This window comes from Betta splendens, chromosome 3 (genome assembly GCF_900634795.4).
Source record: "Betta splendens chromosome 3, fBetSpl5.4, whole genome shotgun sequence".
In the NCBI taxonomy this organism is placed as follows: domain Eukaryota; kingdom Metazoa; phylum Chordata; class Actinopteri; order Anabantiformes; family Osphronemidae; genus Betta; species Betta splendens.
In genome coordinates, this window is record NC_040883.2 from 6023122 (window position 1) to 6047036 (window position 23915).

The 23915-nt window shown below is 45.0% G+C and overlaps 4 protein-coding genes across 4 annotated transcripts in view; 2 read left to right on the plus strand and 2 right to left on the minus strand.

Moving 5' to 3' along the window:
* Positions 1-931: 931 nt before the first annotated feature.
* larp6a (La ribonucleoprotein 6, translational regulator a) lies at positions 932-5975 on the plus strand. Its single transcript, XM_029145005.2, has 3 exons — positions 932-2026; positions 3252-3450; positions 3949-5975. The coding sequence occupies exons 1-3, from the start codon at positions 1212-1214 to the stop codon at positions 5062-5064; spliced, it is 2130 nt and encodes a 709-aa protein (XP_029000838.1). The 5' UTR covers positions 932-1211; the 3' UTR covers positions 5065-5975.
* Positions 5976-8729: 2754 nt separating this feature from the next.
* On the minus strand, positions 8730-12475 carry tm2d3 (TM2 domain containing 3). Its single transcript, XM_029144234.3, has 6 exons — positions 12317-12475; positions 11710-11811; positions 11016-11176; positions 10639-10813; positions 10198-10273; positions 8730-10088 (listed from the first exon to the last, which is right to left on the minus strand). The coding sequence occupies exons 1-6, from the start codon at positions 12420-12422 to the stop codon at positions 9923-9925; spliced, it is 786 nt and encodes a 261-aa protein (XP_029000067.1). The 5' UTR covers positions 12423-12475; the 3' UTR covers positions 8730-9922.
* Positions 12476-12883: 408 nt separating this feature from the next.
* Positions 12884-20245, minus strand: tars3 (threonyl-tRNA synthetase 3). Its single transcript, XM_029144232.3, has 18 exons — positions 19887-20245; positions 19345-19613; positions 19038-19161; positions 18770-18894; positions 18539-18656; positions 18312-18376; positions 18119-18197; positions 17836-17982; positions 16363-16461; positions 15544-15710; positions 15311-15473; positions 15049-15186; positions 14831-14908; positions 14636-14736; positions 14350-14454; positions 14205-14277; positions 13965-14079; positions 12884-13441 (listed from the first exon to the last, which is right to left on the minus strand). The coding sequence occupies exons 1-18, from the start codon at positions 20190-20192 to the stop codon at positions 13293-13295; spliced, it is 2421 nt and encodes an 806-aa protein (XP_029000065.1). The 5' UTR covers positions 20193-20245; the 3' UTR covers positions 12884-13292.
* A 321-nt stretch (positions 20246-20566) lies between these two features.
* Positions 20567-23915, plus strand: part of ulk3 (unc-51 like kinase 3) — a 10663-nt gene continuing 7314 nt past the window's right edge. The window contains 8 exon segments of the mRNA XM_029144233.3: positions 20567-20725; positions 21815-21948; positions 22087-22191; positions 22193-22234; positions 22486-22606; positions 22735-22830; positions 23075-23218; positions 23902-23915. Coding sequence (XP_029000066.2) covers positions 21844-21948; positions 22087-22191; positions 22193-22234; positions 22486-22606; positions 22735-22830; positions 23075-23218; positions 23902-23915 — 627 coding nt within the window. The 5' untranslated portion in view covers positions 20567-20725; positions 21815-21843.

Sequence of the window (23915 nt, forward strand, 5' to 3'; positions counted from 1 at the left end):
CAACTGTTCACAGTATTTTGTTAAAATCTTAAAAAACGGGCCTCTCGTGCAGCAAATTCCTGCATTGTTAGACCTGTTTCCCACTCAACGCAGCCGGTACAATTACATAAAGTGGTCAGGCAGGTTTTAACTACGAGTGTCTTTCTATCTCAAATTTCGATGAGCTTCAAGAGGCGCTGGGTGTTCTAGTCAGCGGCAGCAGGAGGTCCAGTGCCGTTTCAACCTCAGCCGCGATGCCATGAAAAACCAGGCTGCTGCGTGGGGAAACAAGCCTAGTCAGTCTAATCAAACACTAATACCTGGGGATGAAGCAGCTCATTGTCTGCCTCTCTGCTCATTGTATACAAGCTACCGCGCTGTATGGCATGAATCGCAGGGAATGAGTCAGACCACCGGGCCGTGATTCTGGCTCGACAGCGGGAAGGAGTAAAGACGTTTCACGCGGGGCCGGGAACCGCCAACAACAGCGGTGTGGGTGATTTTACAGGGTCACCGGGACAGAGGCCCGGCGGCAAGCGAACGGAACGGGCCTTGATGTGGAGCCTGCGGAAAATGATTGAAACCGCAGTAATTATAATGGTCCCAGCTGAACGCCTACGCTCTCGCCGCTCCGAGTCGACATCAGTGAAGCGCTGCTTTTGGAAGTGAACTTCCCTCGCAGCGATCCCTGATCTGTGAGGAAAAAGATCAGCCTGTTTGATTTTACTGTGGGTCCGATGCTGTTCTGAAGACTGGGAGGCACATCAGTGGCAGTGTTTATTCTACTTTAGCAGTTTCCTTTTTCTTGGAGGAGATTTTTGCATTTGCATGGTTTTTATACCAGTAGCCCAAATATAAAGAAAAAAGCAGCAGTGCACTCCAAATATGCAGTCAAAGGGCAAACTCACTGACGCCAGGACGCCCTGAGCAAGAGCTGCCTTTATTTATGCGTCACCTCTGACTTCATGCATACTCCTAATAAAAGTGTTTTCTTCTCGCCTCAGGTACAAGCCCGACTTGTTCGTGCACGCACAGGGGCTGAAAGCCAATTATCCAATTAAGTGCGTTAGCGAAGGGGTTGTCCTTGGCGCGGCGTTTCCCCAATTAGACAGGAACACGTGAATTTGTAGCTCTACTTAGAGACGCGTAAACGGGACATGCATGTTTAACAGACGAGCCGTGATACTGTTGGTGAGAAAAAAAAAAAAAAAAAAAAAAAAAGGAAAAGAATCATGCACGCGCTGGTGAACGCCTTCATGCGCTGCCTCTCCTTCCTCTTTCCTCCTTCTTGGCTTTGTGTCAGCTTTTGCTTGTGGGTTGGGAGCGAGTGCGATGAGACGCCGCCGCGGCCCAATCCCAGAGCTCGTTTCAAAAGCAGAAAGCCTCTTACATATGAGGAAGTGGCAGCAGTAGCAGCGGCGGCGGCGGCGGCGCTAGAAACGCGAGGAGGCTGCTGCCCGTCGGTGTCGCCAGGTCCAGGCTGCGTGTCTCTGGCTGCTACAAGCCCCGCTGCTCCTCAGGGCCCTGCTTCGGGTCGGATCTGGATCGGGGGCCTCTGGCGAGCCGTGGAGCGCGTGCTTGGAGCCCCCTGGGTCTTCCTCCGCCATCGGAACCGAGCAGCTTTACGCGCCCCGTCTCCTGCCCGTGCCTTCGAGCCGAGCGGGCTTCAGACCTTCCAGGGAGGCGCCGCTGCTGCTCCTGCTCCTCCTGCTGCTCCTGCTCCTCCTGCTCCTCCTGCTGCTGCAACCCAGGAAGAGAAGGGAGTCCGCGCGAGCACCGCGACTCGGTCGGGAAACATGAGCGCGTCCGCGGGGATCCCCTGCCTGAGCCCGCCGGAGTGCGCGTCCGATGCGTCAGCGGCGCGGTGCATCGATGAAGTAATCACCGTGGAGCAGCACACGCAGGAGATGGCCACGGTGACGATAACCGTGGCCATCCAGGCGGCGGAGGACGAGGAACCCGAGGAAGCGCCGCACGCCCACAATAATGTTGACTTCCTCGGAGGCAGCTGTAGCGAGGACGAAATGGGGAGACACGACAAATCAAGGTTTGGCTCATTTAGCGTTATACATTTAATTTAATATGCACACATTAAAGTCGCTTATACTGTGCTTAGCTTTAGCAAATGCGCGTGGAACGACTTTGACTTCACTATGAACTTGCTTGGCGTCAGTTTAAGCGCGTTTCACCCCCACAAAGACCCGGTTCTGCTCCAGCGGGGTTGGAGGGTGCACAGCCGCGTGACGTCAAGGTTACGCGTCCTGCGTGAAGAGCCGCGGCTGCGGCTCGTAACTTCGGCAGGTGAACAGCGCGCGAGCGGCGTGACTACAGGCGCGTGACGGGCACAACAAAAGGCAGTAACCATCGGTGTGCGCCGAGGACAATGGACGCGTAAATCCTCCCAGACGCACCTGAGATATTATTATCCCGTGGGTGAGGCCGCGGGGCCGCGTCCAAACACCTGTAGGCAGCATTTCTGAGACACCTCGAGAGATAAAGGATGGCGCCTTCATTTTAATCTAATTCCCTTGCGTCACGGCCTGCTATTTTTATCCCGTGGCCTATAAGTTCCTACTCGGACTAGGCTCAAACAGTGAGTCAGTGATACGGCAGCGAGGCCAACAAATCACTTTCTCCTGGTTGCAAATCACTCCTTAATAGCTCTCAGGCCTTAAAGGTTCCTCTAACCTTTAAGACTGTGTGTGTGTGTGTGTGTGTGTGTGTCTGATCTTGAGCCAGCTGTGCGGTCAGTCTGCTGGAAAGCTGTTGACCATGGGTGTGTGAGGCTGGCAGCTGGAGGAGCTGATGAGTCACCCATAAGGCTTCATCCGGACCTCGGCTCCGGTCTGGACGATACCTGCTTGGTTTCGCCTGAGCTCCTCGCACTGTGTCCAAAAAGCCTCTGTCACAGGCGTCTTGTACATTGTGTGAAGTCGACGTGCCGAGCGCCACCATATTGTGCGTGTGGGAGGCAGAGCCTGTGACTCCGCGGCCCTCAGATGGTGAGGTCTGGGCAGATTTGGCCTCGGTGGGACCGCGGGATCCGCGTCTGGCGCGCGAAACGTGACTTCTCGACCCCCGCGGGGAAACTCGGGGCGCAGCCGTGCAACAGCCCGCTCCTCCGTCGCTCCAAAGGCTTAATGAGAGCGCTCCCGCCAGCATTTGTGAACCTCCGGTTGAAAAAGCGAAATGTGCAACAGTTGCGTTCGCCGGCACATGGGAGCACGGCGCGCTTTGACGGTGAGGCGTGTTCTGTCTTCCCACACCCGCAGCGGGGCCGGGACCAGTGGAGGTGAGCTGGAGGAGGAGAGCTGGCAGCCCCCGGACTCGGAGCTCATCCAGAAGCTGGTCGCTCAGATCGAGTACTACTTGTCGGATGAGAACCTGGAGCACGACGCCTTCCTGCTCAAACACGTGCGACGCAACAAGCTGGGCTTCGTCAGCGTCAAGCTGCTCACGTCCTTCAAAAAGGTGAGCGTGGAATCCAGCAGGGAGTGGAGGTTGGCACAAACATAATAAACATGATGCCCACAGCTCATTACATGCTATCGTATGTTGATATTCCAGAGTAAAGGGTAATAGGATGTATTGAATGAAGGCCGAGCATCTGGCCTGGGCTCCAAATCTGCCATGTTTAATTTCCAGTGACGCAGAGCTCGTGTAAATTCAACAGCATCCACTGGTGATTCAGGACGCGATGATGTTCTCACGTTCATTCACAACAGCTGGAGCTGCTTTACGCTCCTGATTAATTGGCTTTTTTATTTTTTCTCCCGTCGGAGGAGCACATGCTCCTTCTCGATGTAAACAAGCTTTCCACTGTAAGCGCTGAGAAACATTCTGAACGTGCGCGAGAGATACGGTAGTTAGTGAACGGCTCTGAAGCCAGATGTTGGAGTCTGAGTGATCATGGCCTCGCTCTCACGATCCACTCAGCTGTATCACGACCAGCGTTGTTTGTTTTGCCAGGTGAAGCACTTGACCCGCGACTGGAGGACGACCGCCTACGCCCTGAGGCACTCGAAGATACTGGAGCTCAACGACGAGGGCCGCAAAGTCCGGCGCACGTCGGCCGTGCCGGTGTTCGCCAGCGAGTCGCTGCCGAGCCGCATGCTGCTGCTCAGCGACCTGCAGAGGTGGCCGGAGCTGGCCGCGCTCGCCAAGGACAACGGGAACGCCGAGGGCGGGGCCACTCAGCAGGAGCAGCTGATGAAGCTGCTGCTGAAGGCGTTCGGCGCGTACGGCGCCATCGCCTCCGTCCGCGTCCTGAAGCCCGGCAAGGACCTGCCGGCCGACCTGAAGCGGCTGAGCAGCCGCTACGGCCAGCTGGGCAGCGAGGAGTGCGCCATCGTGGAGTTCGAGGAGGTGGAGGCGGCGGTCAAGGCCAACGAGGCGGTGGGCGGCGAGGACGGAGGGGCCGGCGCGCTGGGGCTGAGGGTGGTGCTGATCGGCACCAAGCCGCCCAAGAAGAAGGTGGCGAAGGAGCGGCCGCGCGAGGAGGGCGGCGGCGGCGGCATGCGCAAGAGCCGCTCGCTCAACAGCCGCGTGCGGGAGCTGCAGTACCACGGCGAGGACTCCGCCTGCAGCTCCTCGGAGACCGAGAGCACCCCCACGTCCCCCCGGCTGGCCAGGAAGTCGCAGTCCTGCAACAAGCTCAGCCCCACCGCCGCCGGCGTGGGCTTCCAGAACAATCACCTGAGCCCCAGCATGTCCCCGCGGAACAGCCCCTGGTCCAGCCCTCGCGGCAGCCCCTGCCCCCAGCGCAAAGCCCCCCCCTCCCACAAGTCCCCGCTGGCCAGCGAGGGCCGGCTGAGCCCCGAGCCCGGGCGCCGCTGGGCGGACTACTCGTCGGACAGCAGCCTCACGCCGTGCGGGAGCCCGTGGGTGCAGCGGCGCAAGCAGGTGGCGTCGCAGGAGAGCAGCCCGGTGGGCAGCCCCATGCTCGGCCGCAAGATCCAGAACGCCGACGGCCTGCCGCCGGGGGTGACGAGGCTGCCGAGGGGCCCGGACGGGACCCGCGGCTTCCACGCGGCCGGCGCTGGGGGCGGCGGCGAGAGGGGGAAGGCCGCCTCCACGCAGACTTGATGAGCCCGACGTCCCTGCGCATCCGTCGGCCCCCGTGAGAGAATGATCCAGTGCAAATCGGAGCTGCTGGCGCTGCCGCTCAGCCCCCACCCCACCCGAGACTGTGTAGATATATTTTTGTTCAGTTTTCAGTCGGTTATATTTTTATACGATGTTTTGAGTTACCATGGTAACATTAGTGTTTGGACTAATGGGAATTTGGGTGAATGGAAGTTGATATTGCTTTGAGAGAGATCTTTGCAAATGCCGCTGACCGTGTCACCTCCATCGCTGTTGAAACTTTGTCTACATGGGGTGGGTCATTTTTTCTTTTTTCTATTCTTTTATTATTTTTTTTATTGAAAGTGTCCTGTTTTGTGTGATAAAGCTCACAACTGTGTGTGCGAGAATGGTGTGAGGGCATAGACGCGTGGAGCTCACAGCGATTTCACCATATGCCTTTTCTGTATTCGTCTACTGTGAGTCTGATTTTTACATGGTCTTTGAACTGAGGCCATAACTGCTCCACTGCCATAAAGGTAAACATGGACATGATGCTTTTTAGTTTTTTATTTAGCCTTTTTGTTTTGTTTTAAATTTTTTTTCAATTACCTTTGGCACTTGATTGGAAAGGGTCTCTTCTCGCCCTGTAAATGTTACTTAGTTTTGCAAGTAGCTTCTTTTTTTTTTTTTTTTTTTTTTTTTTTTTTTTTTTTTTTTTTTTGCAGCTTTTATTTAAATTCTTTTTTCTGGGCGTATGGTTCCATCAGTCTATTTCCACAGTGAGGTTTGGGGGATGTTCAGGTCAGGCAAGAATAAGTTTTTTTTTTTTTTTTTTTTTTTTTTTTTTTTGTTGTTCATGCCTTTAAATCTGAGCTTGGGGTGTTTGTACAGTGCAGTTCCTGTTGTACAAATAAATCACTGAAATTGCACTTGGCCGGACTTGTTCATTTGTTTGTGACACATTTGAAGGTGGTCGTCGTCTGCAACAATCACAATCCAATCTCCTTTTTTTTTTTTATTTCACTATGTACACAAGATTAACAGAGATATTGTTGCGCTGCCAAGAACGTAGAAGTGATCTCGGTGTGCGCGTGTGTGTGTGCGCGTGTGTGCGCGCGTGTGTGCGCGCGCGTGTGTGTGCGCGTGTGTCTGTGCGCGTGTGTGTGTGTGCGCGCGTGTGTGTGCGCGTGTGTCTGTGCGCGTGTGTGTGTGTGCGCGCGTGTGTGTGCGCGCGTGTGTGCGCGTGTGTGTGTGTGCGCGTGTGTGTGTGCGCGTGTGTGCGCGCGCGTGTGTGCGCGCGTGTGCGTGTGTGAAATGGATTGGACAGACGGGAAGATAAAAAGACAGTTGATGGATTAGACGCACCATCAACAGTTTATGGGAAACAGAAAATTGACAAAACCATTTTTGTCAATTTGTATTTTTTTTTTCTTTTAAGTTAAACTGAAACACGTGAAGGCAAAGAATATAGTGACTGCAGGAAAACCTCATATCTACAAGGGTTGCACAGTGATTTCTTATTTTTACTTCTTACGTAACAGGCAGAAGTCTGTCAGATCCTCAGTCATGCATCGTCCACGCTGTGTTGTGCAATCCTGAACTCCACAGGTTTTTGAATGGATCGAGGTTTGGACTCTGGACAGTATTTGTATTGTTTTGAACACATTCCTCTCTAAAAACTATGCTTCGAGTTGTTTTCCTGCTGAGGAAATGAATCATCACCTCCAGTTCTCCTGCAGACGACCGCATAGTTTTCTTTTATGACTCGTTTATGTTTTGCTGCCTTTACCTTTGCTGTGACAACCTTTTCAGGGTCTGCTAAAAAACTGCATTTCCACAGCATGAGGCTTCCACCTCCAGTGCTCCTGTCAGACACACTTTTGAGAAATGTTTTCCAGTATCTTTCCAGGGGTTGACACCTTTTTGTAGGTGAGTAGTTGCAATATATTTTACAGTTGATTTTTATGTATTTAACATATTGCTCTTGATTAGAGAAATTACTACCTACATTAATAGTTATTAGTATTATTCATATTTCTCCCAACTTTAGATTATATTTTACAGTATTTATATTTAAATTGTCTCCTCAGCTGATTGACTGATCTAAAAGAAACCGTAAGTTAGCTTCATTATGATTCAGTGATAATAAAATAAGAACTCCAAGGAGATATAAAAAAATACTTTTTATAGTCACTGAAATAAGTGTCAGATCCTCAGGTGGTATCAAGTGCTACTTAGCAACCACATAGGAGTGAGAAAGAAGCACGCGGTGGGGCACTCAGAGTTGAATTCTGTGGCGCAGCATTCTGCTGGAAACGGCATCTCCGGTTGGAGTGAGCATAATGAAAGACAGGGATGGAGGCAAAGGGTCAGAACCTGTGCTCCAAAATTCAGCCGCGGTGAGACGGCGTGGGATTGTGTAACAGAGGCATGAATATACTTTTGTTCTCTTCTTTAAATGATTAGAATCTCAGAATGAGGAAGTCGTGAGAGCATCGGTCTTTGTTAGATTATACCTTTAATTTGAATCACAGTGGCCCTTCATTCAACATACTGAGCAATGATGCAATTTAATAATTGTTCTCATGAGACAAACATCTATATAATTTCCATTACTAACATCAAATGGGAAGATTGTAAAGAGATAATATCGCTCTGGTCATTACTTGTAATTGAGCAGTAGCCATTAAGGCACAAATGAAATGTTATTTAATACAGTAATTTAGATATTTACTCTAGTAATTGGTGAGATGTGGACCTCAGATCACAGATGCGAGAGAAAAACTCCCCAGTTTTGTTTGTATATTTTATAATAAGCAGGTTGGTTTATTTCATGTAATTGTATATTTTGCTTTGTGTTATACTAAACCACTATCCTTTTCTATTTCACATATTTTAAACAGTTATCATGTAACCACCAAGTATGATATAAACTGAACTGGGCTGTGCTGGAACAGAGCGTGGCAACAAGCAGGAAGAGAAGATTCAGCACAAAACCTTAAATCATAAATCTGCAAAAGGTTAGAAACAGGAAAAAAGAATCCGGTCTCTCAGAAGAAAATATTTAGGTGAACATTTTTTCTCTACTCCTGAGCTCAGATTAAACTGTATGACACACACTTGCATCAGTCTGTGGGAGGAAGCTGTAGTGGCTGTGAGTGGGCTGTGTCAAATTTGAGGAACTAGAAATAGGGTGGAGTAAACTCACAACAGCCAGAGACGAGCAGCCAATTGGAAAAGTCGACACAAAACGAGAACTTACTAGAAAGGAAATTACTATTTTTTTTAACCCTCATATTATGTAACATTATTACAGAGATCTACCTCAATCGTGCTGACAGACTTAGAAACTGTCACACTGATGTATCGCTGCCATCTGCTGCTTTGCCCCACAGCTCTGAAACAGCAGCAGTTCAGTCAGTTTGTATTTTACTTACTACACATACGTACAGTACCCTACCGGCTGTCTGCTTCTGCCGCACGCCTTTGGGCAACGTTGGTTTCTATCCATGTTCAGCGTTTTATGTGCATAAAAACATTGACATCTGTGAAAATAACCTGGGCTTATCATAGACCTTCACATTTGGATGAGAGGACAGAGGGAACATGGGTCGAGCAGAAGGTCTCAGCTCTCCATTGAACAAAGCTGCAGTCCTCTGATCTCAAAATAAGTAAGCAGGGAGTAATAAAGAACAAGAAAGTATTTTATTCAGGATTAAATTTCAATATCAAATAATTTCAGCCAACGTAGCATTCAAAGAAGAAATATTCTGCCTTTTCATTGATAATTTATTTCGCCTCTTTAATTAGCTGTTGAGAATCAGGTCACACTGTGGACATAAATGGCATTAACAAATCAGGCCAGTGTCAAACATTAAAAATATTTAGCCTTGGTTCTTGTCTGTGTTGGGAAACAACACATACGTTTTATTTACATAACTTAAATATAGCATTTACAGTGTTTCAACAAAACAATAATGACAAGACACTGAATCATATTTACACAAACTGAGCCTTTAAACATTTTATGCTGCAAAGATCTTAGTGTTTATACACAGTATGTTATTTTACAGTGGGATGACTGAAATCAAACTGACTGCAAAAGATATTTCTGACATTTCCAGCATGAGAGAAACCACAAGTAACTGCAGTTTTAGTGCAACATAGGTAAAGTCTCTTGTTAATTATCATGAACATGTCTACAATGCTGAAGTTTAGTGTCTGTGCCTTTCCCAAAAATCACAACATGCAGCAGTACGTGATGCCAGAAAGTACAGAAAGGCCAAGCTCTCATTACTGATACAGTTGAGGCCTGCAATGTTCACTCGGAACAAACAGTGCATGTGAAATAACCGATAAATTGAGCCACAGGAATATCTTTTCACATACTGTTGTGTATTTTCATGAGCTCCTTCAAGGCATAAATACCCTTTAGATTCCCTACTGAGACTGTTTTACTCAGCCATTAATGCATTTACCTAACTTTAAGAACAAAATAGCACACAGCATGAAAGGGACGGGAACTTAGCGAAAGCACGGCTCCACAGGAAACTAAATGCATCATTATATCAGCATGACAGAGCCTGACCACCAATTCGATCAAACCAGAGTAATTACTGGCTCTTCGTCTTCCTGCACAGCTCTATCTGCAGAATCTTCAAAGTGATTGGAATTGATCTGATGGCTGTGTGGGTAGAGTCATGGTTGGTGTGATGAGGAAAACACTTCCTGCGTGTTAGCAGATGGGATGGAGATGTGTTGCACAAGGAGCTTCTGCAGGCAAACATGGTAAGAACGCCACTTCTGAGATCTGCTGTCTTTGAGAGTGAGGAGGAAATGCTCTGAATCCAATCAGCCACATCTCCAGACCTTTGCTTTAGATGTAGAGCGAACCATCCGCAGGCCCCACATAACCAACCCCTATCAGAAGAACGTCTATCAGAGTCCAAATACCCAGGCCTCCGAAGCTGAACAGTTTGCCCAGACCTTCTCTCCACTGGCCCAGGTAAAACCGATCTGCTCCAAAACCACCAAGTGTAATGCTTCACAAAACAACAAAACAGTCAGACAAGTCAGAAAAGTCAGAACTGTAGTATACATCGTAAGTGAAATCATTAGTCTATTATCCTAAACTGAATGGTGACAGGGTACCTGAGTGCTAATGTTGTTGACCATTTGTATCCTCCAGTCCAGTTGCAAAATAATCGTTTAGAAAAACGTCTTTTACCTATAGTAGAAAAACATTTAGTATTTAGAAAAGATCATCATTTAGAAAAGATGACAAACTTAAAACGTGTGTTCATTGATAAGAAGTCAAATGCGCAACCAGTTTAAAACGAACCACATTAGAAATAGGTTAAGGTGAATAAGTTAAGTTTGTTAAGTGTATACGTTTTTGCTCTATAATACATGGATGTCATGTTATTGAAATATAAGTCTGTACTGGTATTCGTAGACAGAACAAAGTGTACATAGTTTATGTTTGTGTAAGAAGGTTGAGAGCCCCATATATAATTGCCGAATTACTATGTGGTCATGTGTATAAATAGACAATAAAAAACCTGCAGGCTTCATGCAGGTCTTCCACCATACCTAAACAATGTACATGCTCCAACACATCACAAGTGGCATTGTAGCGCTCGCGTGGGCAGGACACTGTCATGCAGTTGGTGGAGTTTGAGCAGCGGTATTGAGATGGATCAAGCTGCCAGCAGAACTGACAGGTGACGGACAAGGTGAAGTTAGATTGTTGTCGTCCTGAATCTCCCTGTAAATAGAATAGTTAAAAAGAATACATCAGCTTACTACTACAAAAAGTGTTCCTTTGAACTAGAGGATCAATTAGTTCAGCACAATGTAGCATCAATCTCCACAGCTAACGCTTTTAGCAATGAGCAGAGGAGATGTAAACATCTTTCCACTCTTAATCAAGCGCCAGATAGAACATCTGTAAAACAACTGCTACTCACGATGCAGTGAACTCCTTTTTTTGTGTGGCAAAGAAAATTTGCTGGTTTCCCATAGGTGCAGTTGTATTGATAATTGCAGTGAATACAATCAGCTGGCAGGCGACTACACAACCCCCCACTGGGACACTTTGAGGTGTAGTTCTCATTATCTGTAGGAGACACTACAAGACAAAAATTATACCGTTACTGGAGTCCTATAAAATCTCTAAAATGACCACAAAAAGCTTTTTCACAGGCTGGTTTGAGCACCTCATGCCTCTAGTGGTGTGTGGCAACAAATATATTACTACACTTCTGAATTTCTAGCAAAAGTGTAAACTAAACTGCAGGATATAAATGACTAACACTAACAAACACCCTGCTGCCAACAAGAACGCTAATAAAGAGCCCTTAAGAAACTTAACTAAGCCACTTAATACTGATTACTGTATTGATTCTTGATGGACAGCAACAGAAAATTCTTTTGTTGAAAACATAACTAAGAACTCTACAAATCTTAGTGTATCAGCCTTTGGACTAGTTGTATTTTGTTCACATAATTTTAAGAGATTTATGATAAGTGACCTTAGTTTCTACAATTAATTTAACTGTGCACTACCCAAGATCTCAACATCATCTTTGAGATATACGTCACACTGTCACAACATTTGTGATACAAGTGTAATCAGTGCTGATTACTGACTGATGTGTTTACCTGAGGATGAAGGCAGGACCGCTGGGCTAGTGATGGAAGGTCCATGCTGGGCATCTCTTGTGTACGGAGGCTCCTGGCCGATATGAGGAGAGCTCAAATACCCTGTGAATTGATAAACAAGTCCAAGTCAGGGCCATGAAAACACGAAAGTTTATGCTGCATTCGTCTTTTACGACACTTATTGATGAAGGTACAGAGATCTACTGGAGCTAGGATCTGTGTCAATAACATGACTGCAGAACTCCAATGAAGCAGGATGAGAATGTCGGTGGAGCATTAAGCCTGCTTCACTTAATAAAGCAGGTTTAATGCTAGTTAACGTGCAGCTAAAAGGTAATGTCCAACGTCCATAAACACGGATTCTAATTTAGCAGAGACAGCTGTTGATTTGCATAACCATTCAAATAAACACCGTCCAAGTTAATAACATCCAACTTTTAGACAAACAAACGTCTATTAAATTAGCGCTACTTACTGGATTGTATGTTGTCACTGCTAACTGTGCTAGCTAGGTACGCTAATGCTAACTAGCAGTAAGGCTGCTCAGAAACCAGCGTATTTACTTGCCTTTACTACCGCAACCTGTGTAAATGTGCCCTAAACATACCATTCACGCACTGTAGTACCAGGTCCAGGAACAATAAAATGACAATTCCAGAGATTTTGAAACAACGTCCTCGATCAGGTCTCCATATCTGACAAATAGAAGCCATTGCTGCAGCGGAACAAGCTTACGGTGCGTTCAAGGTACATTTGGGAAAATGGCTACTGCAAATTAGAAACATTGTATGGCAAACGGGTGGTCAGGTTGTACCGTCAATAAAACAGTATTTTAGCTTAAACTAAGCTTTTGGCGTCAAATAAAGAAGCAGTGCTTAAAAAGCAGTGGCAATAAAATGGAACGTAATGCTACAAAACCGTACACCAGCACATCATGATTTATAGTGGTTTGTCATATTTCCCAGTCACGTGAACACACCATAACCAGAAGTAGGACTTCGTTTGCATTTTGCCACGCCCACATTTCACTGAACGAATGCTATGTTCCTGGCTTGTCATTAAGTGCAGCTGACATAGCCCTGTTTGCGTGTGACAGAGCTCCATTAGGCAGTGTGTATATTCAGAATGACTACTGTAAATTAATACTTGCTTTAAAATAAAAAAAAGAACAGTATTCACAATGGGTATATTTATTTTATTTTTTTTCTGGCGTTACCCATGAAGCAGACCTTTGGAGAAAACATGTCCGTGACAAATCTATGACCTTCATTATGTCAATGATCACATATGTTTCACGAGGCATCAAGTAACTTCCCTTCAGACATAAGTCACTTTAGCATACTTGCATGCACATCGACACAAAAACCTGTCCTGTTCCTTCCTGTTCCACCCTTCACACATTGTCGTCATCATCATCATCATCAGTTACAGAATATCCATTCACGTGTTTCTGCCTGACTTCAGCTTTGCACTTCTCTAGTACCAACCTACTGGGTACCACCATTGTTCCCTTTACTCCTCACACATGTACCTCCAGGACTGCGCTATCGATATGTGATAGTCGGCTTTGTTCTTTGTATTGATCAGAACTCCTCCTCTGCGTTTCGACAGCGGGACTGTCTGAGCAGGGTCAGGCGGGCCAGCACCTCAGCCACCGACAGTTCTCCGTGGATTTTGTTGTCCCTTGTGCGCACATTGACACCGTTAGTCATCTTCTCTTTCTCTCCAACCACTGCCAAGACACAAGAAGACCAAACAGCTTGACACGGTCAAACCACACCAACACACACAGCTAGCCTAACACCTTCCCCGCTTTGTGTCACTGAATTCACCAACTGTGGGTGGTTAGCCAGCTTGATCCATTTGTTATTTTTAATACAACCACTCAGAATATTTTGACTAATCTCTACAGACATCCTGGTTCATAAAAAGGACCAAGCTGTAATTGTTTAGCACCGTTATAATGTATTAGTAATAATTTGCAGTTATTTATGATAATGTAAAATAACATAGTTTTGAGAATGAATCAAACATTTTTATCTATGTAAACTCCCTTTTTGTCCAATCTACCATGTGGCACCAAGAGGAAAAAACACAATTTGAACCCTTTCAAAAATACAATAACAGACTTAAAATAGACTATAAACTTAGGGTTCCTAGCAATAGCTTCAAAATTGCTTCTGAGAACAAACTGGGACTAAAACGCTCTCCAAACAATGGTCAATCAGTGCTCAAAAGAAAGTACAGTTTCTCACCAAGGATAAAGTTGTATTGGGCCAACTGAGCATTTCGGATTTTCTTATTAAGCAGACATCCAGAGTCCAGGTCAGAGTCTGCCATAAAGCCAGCATCTGTGAACTGCTTACAAACCTGACAGATAAAAATATACATTATGTACTTGATGGTCAACACACACTTACAGTTGTGAATGATGCAGGTATTGTTTGCAATTTACAGTATACAATAACATAACCATGGGGAAGTAGAGGATGTACCATCTTGGCGTAATCCTCAAAGGACGGGTTAACGGGCACCACCATCACCTGCCGTGGAGACAGCCACAGAGGCCTGATGCAGGGGACAAACAAAGTAGGAATCAAAGTTTAATCAAAGTTCAGGTGCCACATTTAAAACCCTCACCATTTTCCTGCATAGTTCTCCGTTAGAATGGCGATCATCCTCTCTACGGAACCCAAGATGGCGCGGTGAATGATGACTGGTCGAGTTTTGTCATCCCCATCCTTCCTGTAACAATTGCATCAGAGACACCCCTTCACTTTCAATAAGTGGTACAAAAACTGTATGCAATACCAGTCTACTGCTGTGTAGGATGTATACACAGCTGAGACATCTTATTCAGGAGGGATTAACATAATCTGTGCTCCGGTAAAGCGCACAGACTCCGTGTTTTCATTAGGTGACTCACCCCACAAAGGTCAGGTTGAAGCGGATAGGGAGCTGGAAGTCCAACTGAATGGTTGCACACTGGTGGTACCGCCCAATTGCATCTTTGATCTTAATGTCAATCTGCAATGACACAGAAATAATTACAGTCTGTTCCAGAGCTCAGAGAAAGCAGCCGATATCGTGTCTGGCAGGAAATGTTTGAAACTGTTCTGACCTTGGGGCCGTAAAACGCACCATCACCAGGGTTGAGTTTCCACGATTCCCCAAACTCATTCAGACTGTTCTCCAGTTGCTTTAAAACACGAGGCACAGATCAAAATAGAATATTGTGAAGGTACAAATAGGAAGTAACAGTTGCTGTGAAACAGGACACATCTTGCTGAAGTAAACTCACTTAGTGCACTTTGTCGCACATATTTCTAACCAGTTTACCTTTTCAGCCTGGTTCCACACAGCAATGTCACCGAGGTACTTTTCTGGGCGGGTGGAAAGGTGAAGCTGGAACGAGAAGCCAAACACGTCATAGACACAGCGGAGGAAGTCCAGACAGCCCTTCATCTCCGACTCGATCTGTAAACATAGAAATATAATTATGAACTAAAACAAGTAACTACTTATTATGAGTCACAGACACAGCTACCTAAGAAACACAAAGCAACTTCTTTCTTTTGTGGCTGAAACTCCTGATCATCACCTGATCCATCGCGCAGAAAATGTGGGCGTCATCCTGCTGGAAGCGGCGCACTCTGGTCAGCCCGGTCAGGGCTCCCGACAGCTCGTTCCTGTGGAGGACCCCGAAATCTGCCAGCCTCAGAGGAAGCTCCCTCCATGAGCGCGGCCTATGGCTGAACATCAGACTGAAAAGGACGGAGAAAGAATGAAACACACCGATTTACAGCATTTGCAAACATATGTTCTTCACTGTACCAGTGACCGGGGCAGTTCATGGGCTTGAGAGCGAAGACGTCATCCTCCACTGGGAAGGAGAACATGTTTTCGCTGTAGTGCTGCCAGTGGCCAGAGGTCTCCCACAGTTTACTGTTATATATGTTGGGAGAGGCCACTTCCTGAAAGCCTCTTCTCCAGTACTCATCCTAGAAAAACACCCAAACCACATAAACAAGCTAAACACACACCACTTAGACTGCACAGGTACTTGGGGAGAATTATGAGTGTGTCTTAAACCAAACGTTTCAGTTTCAGATTAGGTCATGAAGTACAGTGGAAACCAGGTCACGGGTTTAAAAACAGGATTTGTGACTATGAAATAGGAGAGGGTTCTCTTGGTTAAACGTTGTAATGATTTTGTAAAGAGACAAACTAAACACACGGCGATAACAGGCTGAAGTGACTGTGATTTTGCACCATTTCCGTGTAATGTATGTGAGGCCTTCTTGGCTTTGCATGGTGTGTTGGTGTGGGCTGTTAGAGTCTTCAAGATGTCAACACTTCTCTGCAAATACGTCACAGGGACAAGTTCCTGTACAGTCACTGAACTTGGCAAAAAGGAGTTCAAGTTACTCAGGAGTCTAAACTTTGGACCAAACGTGGTCTTAAATGAGAGCTTCTGTCCAGTTTAATCGCCACATGTGGGGAATCAGGTGGCGTCCCATCAGTTCACCTTAAACTCAAATCCAGAATTCTAATACTTTCAAACAAACCTTCATTGTAAGGAAAATCGCAAGACTAGTGTTTGTGCTGATCATTAGGACAATACAATGATAAGCATCTGGTCACAGCTCCTACCCTGATGAACTCGGTAAGTGTGTTATAGATGTAAGCTCCACGGGGCATGAAGAAACAGCTTCCAGGGCTGAGCTCATGGAAGAAGAACAGCTCCTGATCCTGAGAAACAGACAGAAGGACAAAAAGATTTTAATGACTTCACATCTTCTTCTTATCTAAAAAAAGGTACAACCACGAAACTCATCCATGCATGGAAGGGTGTTAATCGGACTTCACACAGAGGAGCGCCTGTCAGCTTCTCACTGAAGATAAAATAAAAAAGAAAATGCTCTGAACTCAGAAACCAGTGGGTTTGGAGCCCAGACAGGCCGCTCACGTCTAAGACTGAAGAAAGAAGTGACTCACTCCCTCTTAAGAATAATAACCTTGGTAATTATACAGTTACACAGCAAGTTCTATGACCCGACCTCACCTGTTTGTCCAATGGGCATTTTTTTAGACAACCACTAGTTAGAAGAAATTGGTTTGACTTAGCACTTTTAATTCAATGATATTTGGGTGTCTGTCGCTTGAATTTTACATAAGAACACAAAAAGAATTTGACATAAAAAAAACTGCCAAGTGACTGAAGCGAAAAAAGGCAAGAACAAGTGCTTCCAACCATCTGACTGAAACCATGGACATGTTAAATCTAAAAACCTGACCGGTTCTACGCGGTAAATCCAGTCCATTCATTCTAAGCCTCTCCTATGAGATCGATGGGGCATAACATCAATTTAATAAAATTCAACACAGCTGCTGGTCTGCTGGTACTCCCACATAGAACACAACTGTGTGTCCTCCAATCAGGCACAGTGCAGCAGGTCGCGTCGGGATCCGTCCACAGAGCACCGTCTTTAAAACAACATGCTGTGTTTGTCACCTCCCTCCAAATGGCTATGTAGCAGTAGCATGACTCTGGCGTTTAATATGGAGCTGTGTTGTAATCAGCGCTGACTGAGGTGCTGCCATCTGTGGCTCCCATGCTGGGAGACCTGCTGGGTGCTGGGATGACTCACAGGTGCCTCCAACGCTCAAATCCAAAGCGACGCAGTGCCCTCAGCTGGCGCGAGGCAGCAGCAACAGGCATCCAGGTCTGAGCAATTACGCACAATCTTGACTGTTCGAATTTAACTTGTTGAAAAAAAGAATGGTCGCGCTACCTTTAATTATTTCAACTGTTTTTTTTCCCTGAATATTAACGGTAACGCCGCTTTGGCGGCGATGGAGATCATTTTAGAACCTCTGCATCAATTTGTTTTTCTTCACTTGTGACTATGTTCTTGGTCCAGGTTCATTTTTGGGTTTCACCACTTCAGTACAACCACCAGGCTACACCCAGGCAAGATAAAGCTCATGAACAAAGTGAGTGGCGTCGGCCGTCTTGTTACGCGATCATAAATAAAACTTCACTTTGTAATTGGTTTCAGACTCCAGGTTCGAGCGTCAGCCGGCTCAACGGGCTCGTTACCATGACTACCTACAGTGACTCACTTTGCCAATCTTGCGATGGTCTCTATTTTTGGCCTCTTCCTGAAAGCGTTCCCACTCCTTCAGCATCTTTGAGTCCGGGAAGGAAATCCCATAGATCCGCTGTAGTGTCTCCATGTCCGAGCAGCCCTCCCAGTATGTGGAAGAGTTCTGATGAAAGAGTTGGAAGTAAGTACTTGTAAAGAATACTGGCAAGAAGATGGCAAAATCTGATCACAAATATCTGAGTACAGCATAAAGTTTTTGAAAAGCTGATCCAAATTTAAACCTTGCAGGCATTTCTTACCTTGTAGATTTTCATGGCCTTGATCTTGCCTGTGTGTCTGACATGCGGACCTCTGCACAAGTCAATCAAGGTCCCACATCTAACCACAAGATTTATGGATCAGAGCAGTTTCGCAAAAGTGCAAAAAGTTGTAAAGGGGAAAAATGATTCAAGTAATATTTATTTTTTATCAACACAATCGCATCAGTATCACCTGTAGACTGTCGTAGTGGGGGTGGTGACTTTCTCGTTCAGTATGCGGCATTTAAATTTGTTGTACTGGAAAGTATTGAAACTTAGTTAAGAACAATTGTCCACTTTTTTGTGTCTAACTATGAACTAAAAAATATAAACTCAGACACAAAAGCCTCCAGCAAAATATATTTTCAAAACTGTTAAAGATAGAAATCCGGATTCTAAATGGATAAAACTGATCGTTACCTTAAACATTTTCAACAGTGTCTCCTTGCTGAGCTCAAGCCTCTCAAAGGGCTGTTTTTCCTTTATCACAGCCTTACACATGGTCTCCAGTTCCCCAAACTGTGTGCTGGATACTCCCCTGAAAACAGCAAACATGATCAGAGCTCAACTTGGACTTAAGCTCTACTGTGAAAAAGCCCTACACATGTTTTAATCTGACCAAGAATAGTGGGACAGAAAATACATGCTCACTTTTGTTCATCTAGGAACATATCATAGTAGAAGCCATTCTCTATGGGGGGTCCATAACATAGACAACCCCCATAAAACTGCTCCATTGCCTCCCCTAGGATGTGAGCACTAGAGTGCCAGTAAACCTAGGACAAAGACAAGGGTTTTGTTCAATTAGACAAGGCTTTGAATGCTGTAAATGTGCTGTGTGCAATGTGTATAATTTCCTTCTGATGAATTAAGCCAATTGTCTAGTTCAATATGCAAATTCCTTGCTCCATCTACTCACAGCCTGAGCGTCCTCATTGTCAAATCGCAGGATCTCAAGAGAGCAGTCCTGCTCAAGAGGTCTGTCCAGGTCCCAGAGTTCCCCATTCACCCGAGAAATCACAGCATTGTCAGCCAGGCCCTGGCTGAGAGACAGAGCGCCAGACAGTTGCTTTAGCACCGAGAGTGACTTCATGATAATACAAATAAACATAATGTAAATGGAAAATAAACAACGTAAAGTGGGAACAGGCCCACATTTGAGAGCAGATATTTAAAAAGGTAAATACTGAAGCTGGGATCAGTGGGAACAGTGGGTCGTGGCCAACCTGATACCAGCAGCCAACTGGTACGGTGTGGTGACCCAAGCCCTGCCGGACACTTTCCGACCGTCTGGCAGCTCCACGGTGATGGGTTCGCTACCCGCAGCTTTCTTCGCCAGGATGGCGTCGTTCTCCTTCTTCAGCACCTCATAGAGGCTGAGGCGCTCGGCTATGTATCCGGGCCCGGTCTTCATCACCCCTTTCAGACCGCCCTCGTCCTGTATTCGATCCTTCTTTTTGTTGCGGTCACCTTGTTTGGCATCCTGGGGTTTCACCTGTTAACAGAGGTGTGTTACAGTAGGTTCTTTATCACCTTTGCTTTGTCTGCCAGGTTTAGAGCCTTGTATTGCAATGATCATGCTCAGTACTTGGCGTGGACAGTAAATGGCACTGAGCGCAGCAGCTATTTCTGGAGGTGAGGTGGTTTTGTCTGTCAAATGGCATCACTGGACACAGGCCCGCAACGCTACCGCTCACCTATTCCTGAATTCCACATGGAGCTCACGTAACCAACACAGCACACGTGGAGCCCCCGTGTTTATTGCTACCTTATTGTTAGCTCGGTGGTTTGAATCCTGCTCTTTGCTGGTGTTTTGCTTCGGGTCTTTGCTGCCTTTCGTCCCACGCTGTCTCTCCAGCTCCAGCTCCGCCCGCAGACCCCGCCGGAGGTGCAGGAGCCGGTACCGCAGCTTCTCGTTCTCGGTCCGGAGGCTCTCCAGCTCTGGCGACGCGGCCGCAGCATCGGTGGCGTCCACGCCCAGGATCAGTCCGTCCTGAAGAGTGGTGACCTCCCTGGTAAGGAGCCGAATCTGCTCCTCCTGGGCGGCCAAACGTGCAGCCAAGCACTCCGCCATCTTTAAAATCCCACCATAGCCAGAGGCATATGACCACAACCCTAATGACAGCAAACTTCCGGTACAAAATAAAAGCCTCGTTGGCTCTTAGCGCTTGTTCAATATTTGTTTCAATTTGAATCTTACAATCTTACAAATAATTACAAATAAAACTACAAAAATGCCCGCACTCAAAAACAGCTTAGTGTCATTAAAAAATTGTCTGTGTTAGGTAAATTACGCATATTAAATAAGATGGAGCTTGTTTCTTTACTATCTAAAAAATAAATTATGTAAATTATACATAAATATATATTTTGACTTATATTCGTTTGAGCAGTTGCTTAGCAGGGCATCCTGCTGAATCCTTCTGTCAAACGGAAGTACGTGAATGCAACGTGCAGTACCGGAGGACCACCGTTTGAGGGCAGTAACGTGTTTTCTGATTCATTTTCATATCAGCTGATAACTGCAGTGCAGCGTGAAAGCGAGTCTGTGCCAGCAATGTAAACATTAAGCTATCATTCACGTGTGATGCGCTTCTTACCCTGCAGGTAAGTCACCTTTGTTCACCTATTAAAATGTGTTGAACGGCAACAACGGGAAGATGCGACCTCTTTCGGTTTGATTTGTGTAACATTACATTAGTTGGACACATAAGTTGGCTAGTGGTAAATGAACACTGCCCTGTCGTTAGCTAGCTACTATAACAAGTTAGCTCTGAAAGAAATGAGCACAAGTCGTTCTCGGTAAACCTGCAGTTTACGTCTCTCGCATACACGGACTGAATATGTTTATCAAAATACAATTGGAGAGTTTTATGTAGTAGATCTAAAATCCGGCAGGTAGTCTGATCAGCTTACACCAAGTTACATATTAGTAATAAAGTAGCGTTTGGAAAACTATGAAATAATCTGCGAATAACGTTTATTCACGTTTATTGCCTGTAAAGATCATGAAGCTACGTGAACTCCTTTTAGCAATACACAAATTCTAGTTTTAATTAAACCCTCCATTGTGGTTGTATCTATGTGTTTAATAACATGTAAACATTGCTAACAGAGAGGATTTTCGTCACGCTTCAGCGTGTTGTTCCAGGAAATCCAATATATGGAATCGTTCCTGTTTGTATAGAGGTCCTATTGTTAGCAACAGGTGCACGGTTAGCATCACTGCTCTGCAGAAGACTTTGACCTCCACGTAGAAAGGTGCACACTGTAGTATGTATTTGATTTAAGGGTACGGTATTACAATAATTATGAATAAATCCTTATCTATCTATCTATCTATCTATCTATCTATCTATCTATCTATCTATCTATCTATCTATCTATCTATCTATCTATCTATCTATCTATCTATCTATCTATCTATCTATCTATCTATCTATGTGTAGAATCCCCATATTTGTATATAAATATATGTGTTTGGCACCTACTATGTCACCTTTAAAAACAGATATTAAATTAGTTAATTAGTTAATAACAATAAAGCTACATCATTTCTTAAAAACTGACTAATGTAGATCTAAAAAGGTTGAAACCAAATACTAGTAATAGTAATTTGAATTGAACTCAAGATTTTAAAACTACAGTGTTATAACTGTCATTATAACAGCACAGTGATCTTGTGTTTCAATTCAGGTGCCAGTGAGAGCGTTCATGTTGCCAGAATGGCCTCAGGCTCTAGCTTTGCTCCTCCAAAGCTTTCAGACTTCATCCTCACAGAGCGGCTGGGCAGTGGCACCTATGCTACTGTGTACAAAGCCTACAGAAAGGTGAGTTGTAGTGGTTTGAGGGGAAACTTGAGTGTTTTATTAAATGGTTTAGTTGTGCAGCAGTAAAGGTCCGTTTCTTCACTACCTAACCTAAATAAAGGTCTTTTTATTTTTTATTTCCTGACTGCTCTCCTGCAGGGAGACAGTCGAGAAGTGGTTGCAGTGAAGGTGGTTGGAAAGAAGACTCTGAACAAAGCGTCTACAGAAAACCTGCTCACAGAAATAGAAATCCTTAAGACTGTGCGCCACTCGCCACCCTCATATAGTTCAGCTCAAAGACTTTCAGGTAAAACACTTTGTTTTAGATTTACTTCAGCTTATGCGCTTGATGTGTTTTGAATAAAGACAAGAATTTTCTGTTTAGTAAATTAAACAACCGTGATTATCTGTGCTTTGTTTGAGGCCATTTAATCACTAGAATGCACAAGTCATTTCCAATTAGACATGATAATAACTTTGTACCCCAAATTGAGTAAACAATCAAAGATGTAATAAAGAAATTAAATCTCAAGAGTCTCATTTGTTGATTTTCTGTAGTGGGATGCTGAGAATATTTATTTGATTTTGGAATGGTGTTCTGGTGGAGATCTGTCTCAGTTCATTCGTAGCCGCAGGATTCTGCCTGAGAGGGTGGCTCATCGTTTCCTTCAGCAGATTGGTGAGTTATCTTTGGACCTGAATAAAGTATTTATGCAGTACATTATCTTTTTCATTCTGAAAAGAGACAAATTTATATTTGGGAATTAACATCAGCTTGTGTATTTGTGTGTTTCTAACCACAATCAGCTTGTGCCCTCCAGTTTCTTAATGAACGAAACATTTCACACCTGGATTTGAAACCTCAGAATATTCTGCTCAGCGGCTCTGTCCTCAAACTTGCAGGTGATTTAACACATTCACAGTTCTACAATAACACAGTAATCGGCATCTGGCTGTTTTTAATACGCCACTACAATAAGGACTTAACCTTTTTGCTTTTTGTTCATGTCATTTGTTTTGCATCATGAGTTGTTTTGTGGCCCATACATTATAAATATGCACGTTTGTAGCAATGAATTAACTTAAGGCAGTTATGAGGATTATGTCTACAGCTCACAGTGGACATGTTGTGTACACTTGCTCTCAGATTTTGGTTTTGCCCAGTACATGTCACCATGGGATGAGCAGAGTGTCCTGAGAGGCTCTCCTCTTTACATGGCTCCTGAAATGGTGTGCCGACATCAGTACGACTCCAGAGTCGACCTGTGGTCAGTGGGTGTTATTCTCTATGGTGAGTGCTTTGTGTTTACCTGTTAAATTCTTCAATGTCTTAATTTCTTACTCGCTACTTTACCATTTTTTTAAAAAGTAAATGTTATGTTTGTGCGTTGTTGAATGTGCAGTGCACACAGCTTTCACATACTGTACAAGGCTCTACAGGAATATCATGTGGGGTTTGTCAAAGCAGTGTCCATTAATAATTTCCAACATGCCCTACTTTTTCAGCAATAAGAAACTAATCAGTTGACTAGCTTTGCAGGTTGGAAAGAGCGTGCTTAGTAGACCACAAAACAATTGCACCATAAATCATAAATGGCAGCCTTGCCTGTCGCACTTTGGAGGTATAGTTATTGTGTAATAATAGTGTGCTGTGTGGAGGTTGTAGGCTAAATGTAATTAGCAAACTATGCTGAGCGTGTCCAACTAAAAATCAGCATTACGCCTTAATTCTGGGGGTATTTAAATGACTGCATGAAGCCTTGAAACTGTAGCACCGCCTATAGCTTTAAACGAATCGCTTTCTAGGCTTTTTTTATATACACACATCTTATTCTTTTGATTTACACATTGAGGTAACACACCTTCCTTAAAACTAAGCTAATCTAAATTAGCTGCATATTTAGTGCAGTTACAGCTGGTCTATTATTTCGTTGTCATTATTCTGCTCATCATTGTTTGTTTGTGTGCATGTAGAGGCGCTGTTTGGA

Bases quoted from the DNA above. Each gene is read 5' to 3' on its own strand.
- tars3 (XM_029144232.3), bottom strand. From the start codon at position 20,192: ATGGCGGAGTGCTTGGCTGCACGTTTGGCCGCCCAGGAGGAGCAGATT. The intron at 14,737-14,830 runs GTCAGAACAGTT...GTGTCATTGCAG, and splicing joins GTGCGTTTTACGGCCCCAAG to ATTGACATTAAGATCAAAGA. The intron at 14,080-14,204 runs GTACATCCTCTA...TTTATCTGTCAG, and splicing joins TTGAGGATTACGCCAAGATG to GTTTGTAAGCAGTTCACAGA.
- tm2d3 (XM_029144234.3), bottom strand. From the start codon at position 12,422: ATGGCTTCTATTTGTCAGATATGGAGACCTGATCGAGGACGTTGTTTC. The intron at 10,814-11,015 runs GTGAGTAGCAGT...TTCTATTTACAG, and splicing joins AAAAAGGAGTTCACTGCATC to GGAGATTCAGGACGACAACA. The intron at 10,274-10,638 runs GTATGGTGGAAG...TTTCTACTATAG, and splicing joins GGAGCATGTACATTGTTTAG to GTAAAAGACGTTTTTCTAAA.
- larp6a (XM_029145005.2), top strand. From the start codon at position 1,212: ATGCACGCGCTGGTGAACGCCTTCATGCGCTGCCTCTCCTTCCTCTTT. The intron at 2,027-3,251 runs GTTTGGCTCATT...CCACACCCGCAG, and splicing joins GGGAGACACGACAAATCAAG to CGGGGCCGGGACCAGTGGAG. The intron at 3,451-3,948 runs GTGAGCGTGGAA...TTGTTTTGCCAG, and splicing joins TGCTCACGTCCTTCAAAAAG to GTGAAGCACTTGACCCGCGA.